We start from the raw sequence: 8552 nt of genomic DNA, 5'->3' as shown, positions 1-8552 counted from the left end.
ATTAATAGCATACTCCTGTATATATTTTTGATTTTCTAGACTACCATCCCTTTATGACATACACTTCAACCTCTTTACATATTCTTCTCTCATTAAATAATGTGAATTACATGCTCCTCGTACTTTTTACTTTTGAAATTGGCTAACCTTGTTTTCAGATTAAGCACTTGAATCTAATTTTCATTACAATTTACAGTCTAAAGGCATTATTATGAGAATTAAAATCAGTTCTATGGCCAGTTGATAGAAATAAAAGATGGGTGTTTTGAATTTCTTAGCTAGTGGAACTTTGTACTAAGTTGCACTCCTTAGATTTGACACTAATGGAAATTGCTTATCTTTAACACTAATAAGAACTGTTTATTTTTATCATCTTAGCATTAGAACTACTGTAAACTACTTGTCTTAAGTACTAGAGGAAACTACTTATCTTTTAACTGGTTTGTTTTAACACTTACGGACATTGCTTGGCTTTAGTACTAATGAATATCTCTGAGCTTTAACACTAATAGACACTGTTTAGCTTTGTCACTAATGGATTGTGCTTAGCTGACTTGTAAATAAGCACAGTAGCGTATACCACTTGAAAGAATGGAAAAAGCTGAAGAGCTAATTCTAAATCTTTGAAATTAATAAAGTACTTTTGTGTTTGTAATACAGCATTTTCTCTTGGATTAGGTATTTTCCTATTACACTTTCAAACTGCAAGCAAATGATTTCATTTAATTTCTCATTGTTGCAATTTTAATTTGATTATATATCATAATTAATTTAGTAAGTAACTTTTCATGATGAAACCATGGAAAGCAGCTGCCTGATGTGGAGACACAATGTAGAGGAAGACTTTGAAACATTGTCTTCTATGCTTGTGTCTCCACAGTAAAAAGTTTCCGTCTATTCTGCAAAGTTTCATCATGAATACTCTGCCTAAACAATCTACCAAATAGTAAGTATATTTTCAGTTTCTTAATACTTCAACTCTGATTTTCCCAACTTGTTTGATGAAGTAATAAAAGTGCACTTCAGTGTTTCCTGGTTATTGAACTATATTTGCTTGAGCTTTATACAATAACTCATTTATATTGTTAAATGCCATCACTGTTGAAAGTAATGTTACATCTTGTGTTTCATGTACTTTTTGGGATATACAATCCAGGTTGTCAGAACCTGTAAATACATGTGAAGAGCAGCTGCTCAAAGTGATGCTTTCTGGTGAATGCATTGCAGCTTAGTGTTTATATATATTCTTAGCTTTGCTATTCTAAACACTTCCCTGAAAATGCTTTGTGATCTATTCTTAATCTATTTGGTTCCTTTAACATTCTTAGTTAAACTTTTTCATTACTCTAAAATTTTCCATGGAAGTGCCTTGTAATAATCCCTTTTAATACAGTTGATCGGGGTAGGTAAGTCTTTATTACTGCAAAGTCATAGGTAGCATGTGAATCTTTTGTTTCAATGGGCAGTTTTATGAGATATGTTGTATAGTATTTTTGAGTTGGTGAAAATATTCTGTGTAGGGTTATCTTTTATTTGGAGAGACTATTTCTTCATGGCAGGTATTAAAGGGAGTTGCACCTTAGTAGTCAGAAATATTTAGGAAGGTTAAGCCTTCTTAAGCCTCTCATACATGTGTAGTTTTCTCTAAACGTGACTTACTTAAGCTTTTTCATTACCTAAAGTATTTTCTAAAAATTAGTGTACATGAATACCAGATTATGTAAATTTTAGCTGTGACATAGTGGCTTATAGAATAGTTCTGAGTTGTTTTTTGTTTTGTTTTTGTCAAGTACAAACTTTTTGCTCGTAACTCTGTTTTTTCTTGACCAGCATGAGAGGTAATTACAGTTTTGGATTTAGGAGGTCAAACCCTTTTAACTGTTGTATTTTACCATGCTCAAGGTCTCATAAAGTAAGTTATTCTAATCCTGCCAATAATAATTTCAGTTTGAGGATAGGCTGGTAGAGATCTGATGAGTGATTAATCAAATCAGGTATATGTGAGTCTCATGCTTGGTGTTGATAGTGCACAGAAATGTAGGTAGTAAAAAAGGTTTACATAGATTAATTTACTCTAATTCTGCCTGAAATAATTTTTAAGTGCCTCTTGTTCTTTGTCAAAATATTGTCAGCCTGAACAACTTTAACAATTTGTTAATAGTGGATTATTTTCATCAGGTGAAACAATTAAAAAAATAAAACTAAGCATAATAATTACACACAATAAATTTATAATAAATCATTTGAAACTTTATTTATTAAAATAGACATCTTTTTTATAACTTCATCTAAAGCAATTCATTTATAAATTGTGTATTTAAAATATGTGCTAGACCATGTATTTTCATGATTTTAAGAATATATTTTACATACTGGTTTAACTATAAGTATTCCATTACTCAGTACAAAACAGAATTGGTAGTTTGTGCCACCTCTATAAGAGGGCTGTCTTTTATTGATATGAATACAGGGCAAGTAGTCCGAGAAGAAAGCGAAATCCATTCTCGACCAGCTCACTGCATCTCACTGAACATGGTGAGATAACATTTACAAGTATTTTATGTGTCTTCTATCTCTTTCTAGCTATGCATATGTATGTTTTAATTTGAAGAATTTGCTTTAAGTTATATGTACATTTTCTCAATTTTCCTGGGGCATCATACGACCACAAGTATCCTAGTTTATGTTCTTCATAGTTACCAATTTTTTAAAGTTAAAGTAAATATTAAACCCAAACTTTCATTCAGTTTATTGCTCATTACTGATTTTAGGTAATTTTCTCCTTATCAGTAACTTGAACAGGTTAAACTAAAAAAAAAGTTTTCCTATAGAGTGTAGATCTTACATGTATGATGTTTTTAATTATTTTTTTATTCACTGCACTGAAATTATTTTTATACATGATTTGAAGAGTATTGAGTATTCATGGTACTAATTTATTCTTTTAAACTGTTCATCAGACAAACTGTTTAAAGTACTAAAAATAAATGTGAAACATAATTTGTTCTTTGATTCATTATTTTTACTGATGTATGCTGGCGGAAAGCTTCAGATACTTTCATATGGATAAAAAAGTGTATTGCTGTTGTTACTTAAGAGTAAACAAACATGAATGACAGTAAAGTTCATTTAAGTGAAAATAAATAATGGTGTTAAAAATTAGTAAATAAACAATGCTGCTTTATTAATCTCTCATAATTCTGATTTGTAGATAACATAAGGTAAATTGTTTAGTTCACACCATAACTGTTGTTTATGCAGTTGACCATATAAATAGTATTCCATTCATCCTAAAGACGAAAGGCCTTTATTGGCACTGGATGTGATGGATTTGGCATAGTTGACATATTATTACACATGGCTTTCACTTAGAAGTTCTTAAATTATAAACATTCAAATGATCCTAAATATTGCTTGTATTATAAAATAAATGTACTGTGATGAGCATGTATGTTTTAATAATTGTGATAATTGCTTTTGATATATATATATATATATATATATGTGCTAAATCCACATTTAATGTATTGTTTTTACTATAACTTGTACATTAAACAGGGATCACCTTCAGCTAACCAGCCTACTTCAGCCTACAATCTGTTTCTTACTTGTGCCATAACAGATGGGATAAAGGTTTGGGATGTACGAAACAGGAGGTTGGTTTTATGTTCCGTGTATTAAAAAAATGAGTGGGGGAGGTTCTAATTTAAACAGTGTTTTGATACTAATTAAAACATAAACATGGTGCCTTGAATAAGCTTTCAGTTGTAATAATAGAAACGCAGCACATCAGAGTGTAACTTTTAAATGAAAAAAGCATAAACTTGTATTTCTTTTGCAATTTAAAGATATTATTAATGCCTGACATGATAATATTTTTTTTTATCTAAAGCAGACAAAATGATTGAGGGAATTAATTAAATTGTTGTTTATTGGAATGCAATTATTATTTATTTAACTGATTTGTTATTAGTTCTACATTTTTCCACTAAACAAAATATGTGTGGATCAAAATGAGAACCTAGATGTGTATTAAACGTAGTATACTTTGGTGTGGTTTATCTAGGTACAAGTGAATTAAATGTAGAGCAGTGGGATAAATCCACTTAATAACAGGAAAATTGGTCAATTTACAGATCACAAAGTAATGCTATATCTCTGAGTACCTGACTTATGAGAATAGATTAAATAATGAAACTGGACACAAAGCAAAACATGAAATGAACAGTTTTTATTTGTCATGTAAAACACAAACACAGTGGGTATACTTGCAATTTATATGGGACAGTTGCTTATATTGAATATTCTGTCTTTACCTGCTCTAATTGAGTCCATGCACCATACTGACTAAATCCAGTGATCCTTATTCTGCAAGAAATGTTGCATTTACCCAGAGAAACTTGCATTGTTGTTCTTTTTCAAATATGGGTGAGGCCTTAACCTAAAAATATCACCTAAACTACCATTGAAGGACAATGCCTACCTTCTTGCACAATACACAGAGAAAAGTTAATATTCACTTGAGAATAACAATGGAAGCTTGAGTGATATTAACCTAACACATTTACTCCTAAGATCATATTTGTGGAATTTTGCTTTGACCCAGCTTCATTCTTTACACCATATGATAATTTTTTGCCAGATTTAGGATTATTAGATATAAATATAGTTTTTGTTAATTTCAAAAAAATGAGTAGCATGGGTCTCTGTGAAAGTCTGTTTACTTTAAGAACCTTATCACTCATATAATTTTTGTTTTAACAACAGGTATATTTTATTTTTGTTATAAATAACCCATTTAAAAATAAAGAAATAAATTATTTTCAACAAAGATTTACAATTCGAATATCTGTTTTATGATAAATATTTAATATTTATTAAATATTAAACCCAAGCTGTCATTCAATTTACTGCTCATTACTGGTTTTAGGTAATTTCCCCTTATCAGTAACTTAGACAGGGTAAACATATTGCCCTGAACAATTAGACACCAAATATCACTTTTTTGTATTGGGATACAACACATGTATACAAGTAAGTGTGTTTCTACCTAAACATTATTTTAACATCATAAGGAAAGCTTAAGAATAAGCCTTATGAACTAGACTCCAACAGCCCCTTAAAAATTTAAAGTACAGTGAATCATATCTGTGCAACATAGATTTAACAACATAATGTGTATCATTTATGTGGGTGATGCAGGAGTGAAAGTGTTAAAAGCTTTCTTGACCATCATGTATTACATTAAACCTGCACATATACAGAATAAATGATACATTTGGAATAACCACTATATTATTAATGTGCATTTTTCTCCCCTTGTATATTAATATGCCCACTTGTATGCTGAATGATATTATTTAAATATTTATAGTGTGCTTTCACACTATCCTAGTTATGTACTTGTATAATAGTCTATGTATTCTATTTTAGACAGTGTATATTATGCTGACACAGATAGTGTACTTTGATGCTTCTTTTCTAATATAACATGCTTCTGTGTTAATGTATACATTGTACCTCCATACTAACATAAACATTGTGCTATTATACTAATTTTGTAATGTGTTTGTACACTAATAAAGAAATGCATATAAATTATCATACATTTTTATATACTTAAAATATAGAGATGAGTAGGAAAAGTTTCTGGCAGTGTGTTGACATGTTAAATAGTTTCCTGTTGACTGCTTCTCATTCAGTCTAATTTGGATATAATGTTTTAGGCTCTGTGCTGAATCTTTCATCAGATCTATGTTTCTGTTACCCTTGTCAGACTGTGGTTATTTGTAGCACTGTTTTATTGTAATAGTACAGGTTTTATCTTAATACATTATCCTTCAGAGAGAGTTAACTGGCTTGTTAACTGATTCACTGTTGATTTGCCATATTGGGTATATTACTTCTCTGGTAGTTAAATGTATATGTACTGTATATGGCTTGCCAAAATTCTGCAGACATTTAAAGCAGCTGCATTCAAAGAGTTAATATTGATTATGTTATGTGCATAAGACTTCATGAAGCATTAGAAAAATGTGAAATCATGATGAGAAAGCCAATCACAGCTGTGCCAACATCACTTCCTGAGGTAGTAGAAAAAGGTGAAATCATGGCGAAATAGCCAAAAACATGTGTAAATTGTTCCAGTATGTACTGCATGTTGTGAAGAAAACCAAACATGGATCTGTCCACAGAAATTTTTGAGGTATTAGAAAAAGGTGTAACTATCTTGTGAAAACAACCTAGGATTTGTCTTATTATGGTTTTTGAGCAAATGAAAAAAATGTGGAACTATATTAAGTCAGTTAATCAGGAATGTATAACAATATAGAATTCTTGGGTAATGGAGAAGGGTGAAGTGGTACCAAACATGTAATCCTGAAATAATTTATTGTTATTTATTTTCCTATAAATCTTCCTAAATATTGAGAATTATAAAAAGCTAATATTCTTTTTAAATTTATCTTAATTTTAAAACATTGTTACCTGTTTGATGTATTTAACTTTAGTCAGTAGTTTTTGCTTTATCTACCCAGTGATATTAACATTCTCTGTAGTTGGGAACATATATTTCCAAGTAGTCTCACTCTCTCACTGTTTTACTTGGATTAAATCAAAGTTCATCATCAGTTTTAAGGTCAAATAACTTAAAATTTATTATGAACTTTGACTTGTCTTGATCCCAGTCACAGTGTGAGAGAGTGAAAATACTGGGAAATATATGTTCCAGCCACAGTGAAAAGATTAAAAACCAAAACATTCTAACAGTTTTGTGTTGCTATTGGACATGGAAATTTTGAATTTTTTAGAGTTTACTTATAGGTTTGCCCCTGAAGAAGAAAGATCCACCTTTAAAAAGTGCCTGAGTTATAGGAGTTTTACCATTTTGTAATCAAGATCTCTGCAATTTCTCTGGCTAACAACAATCACTTTTGTCTATAAAAATCCTTTAAAATTTCAATAATTATTTCAATAATCTTCTCACAATTTATTCCCTTGTAGTAGAAGTACGTTTTAAACTAATTGAATCAATACAAAAAATGAGTGATATTTTATGTCAAAATTTTACTAGCTGAAATGCTTTCAATGGCAATTGGATAATACTTTTGACTAACTTGCATTTGTTAACTTTAAGGCTTGAAAACTTAAAATTAGTAATTCTTGTTTCTTGAAGAATCCTTAAGCATACGTCTTTTCTTGTAAATCAGTATTATTCTTTGTTGCAAAGAAATTTTTTTAGATGCTTTAAATGCACAGTGCTTTAAGATTACTTGGCTGTCTAGGCAGTTATTTTAAAGATTTAAAATATGACTTTGATGTTAGCATTTTAATGCTGCTAGATGTGTAAAACGACTGAAAGACCATCCCAACACCAGACTTCCCTGTTCTGCATCTTTCAGTCCATGTGGAACATACATTGCCACGGGTGCAGAGAACCGAGCATTGAGTTTTAGACATAAAGTGGTGGTGATTATTTGTGTTGTAATACCAAGGTCTAAACTGTATATCTTTTGTTCTAATTTACAACTTGCTTTTGTCAGAGCTACTCTTTATTTACTTAGTCTGCACTTTCATTTAGAAAGATTTAGATAGAAAATATATAAAAATTATGCAAAGTTTTACAGTTTTAATTAAATGGCTTCATCAATCAACACTCAACAAAGTATTGTAAATAGAATTTTAATTTCTCTAATGTATAAATTATTTTTATTTTCAGTGTTCAGATATGGTTATAATGTTATTTGTTATATTAAGATTAATTAATTAATGAGTAGAGGACATCACTTTTTCTATCCCAGATAGACTTACAGTGCTGGAAAAAATTAAACAGTTTGTTTTTAGAATATAAATATAATATTTTCTATACACTTTACACATTTTCTCATTTCTTGTTGGTGATGGCCAAAGAATGGTGTACTACAGTAAACGTTTTTGTTCCTTTGGTGCAGATTTACTTGTATGATATCCGTGGTGGCTGTCTAAACAAACTTGGAAACTACGGTGATGTTGTTCTGCAAGTGATATATTCCCCAACTAATCCACAGGTTAGTAAATGTCAGAATTTAAAATAAATAAATTTAACAGACTTTATTATAATAATAGAAATCATCCATCATGTTGTTAGAAATCAGCTGGTAATCCATCATACCTTCTTATTCTATGTCAAATTATTATTTTTGATATTCATTTAAAGTATTATTTTAACATTTGTCATAGGCTCCAAATTGTTTGTTAGAGTTTTTCTTTTTGCCTAAAAAATCTTACATTGTTAAATGACTTATGTTTAGAACTTATTTTGTCACCCAGTTTATTTTCCACAGGTAGTGACAGCAAATGGCTCAATTAAAATGTATTATATGTTTTGTTTTATAATTGTAAGTTATGAGTCAGTATAAGGAATATGTTTAATTAACAAGTATATAAGCAGAGGTTTTAATTAGCTTCAGCTTAAATGTTAAATTTTAGTTGTTTTTCTACATGAATATAATCAGTGGATACTGTATTATCATCTTGCAGTAATTTGCAGAATTTGAAGTTTTCACAAAACTGAG

At 29.9% G+C, this 8552-nt stretch overlaps 1 protein-coding gene across 3 annotated transcripts; it reads left to right on the top strand.

The window, feature by feature from the left end:
* Positions 1 to 881: 881 nt before the first annotated feature.
* On the top strand, positions 882 to 8195 carry LOC143222910 (WD repeat-containing protein 27-like). 3 transcript variants are annotated; one of them, XR_013012580.1, is made up of 4 exons: positions 882 to 946; positions 2471 to 2535; positions 3559 to 3656; positions 7341 to 7486. XR_013012580.1 is itself a non-coding variant. In XM_076450079.1 (3 exons), exons 1-3 carry the CDS (start codon positions 2461 to 2463, stop codon positions 7981 to 7983), a joined length of 207 nt encoding a protein of 68 aa, XP_076306194.1. In that variant the 5' UTR covers positions 2428 to 2460; the 3' UTR covers positions 7984 to 8195. The 3 variants fall into 3 exon arrangements, 2 of the variants coding, with proteins under 2 accessions (XP_076306194.1, XP_076306193.1); XM_076450079.1 differs by lacking the exons at positions 882 to 946; positions 7341 to 7486 and adding an exon at positions 7950 to 8195 and having other exon boundaries at positions 2428 to 2535; XM_076450078.1 differs by lacking the exon at positions 882 to 946 and having other exon boundaries at positions 2428 to 2535; positions 7341 to 7608.
* The last annotated feature ends 357 nt before the right edge of the window (positions 8196 to 8552 follow it).

This window comes from Tachypleus tridentatus, chromosome 8, assembly GCF_004210375.1.
Source record: "Tachypleus tridentatus isolate NWPU-2018 chromosome 8, ASM421037v1, whole genome shotgun sequence".
Taxonomy (NCBI): domain Eukaryota; kingdom Metazoa; phylum Arthropoda; class Merostomata; order Xiphosura; family Limulidae; genus Tachypleus; species Tachypleus tridentatus.
Note: the sequence above shows the minus strand (reverse complement) of the source record. Positions and strands in the feature narration are given on the sequence as shown.

Excerpts from the sequence above, each read along its gene's own strand:
- LOC143222910 (XM_076450078.1), top strand. The coding sequence starts at position 2,461 with ATGAATACAGGGCAAGTAGTCCGAGAAGAAAGCGAAATCCATTCTCGA. Across the intron at positions 2,536-3,558 it reads ACTGCATCTCACTGAACATG|GGATCACCTTCAGCTAACCA; the intron begins GTGAGATAACAT and ends TACATTAAACAG. Across the intron at positions 3,657-7,340 it reads TGGGATGTACGAAACAGGAG|ATGTGTAAAACGACTGAAAG; the intron begins GTTGGTTTTATG and ends TAATGCTGCTAG.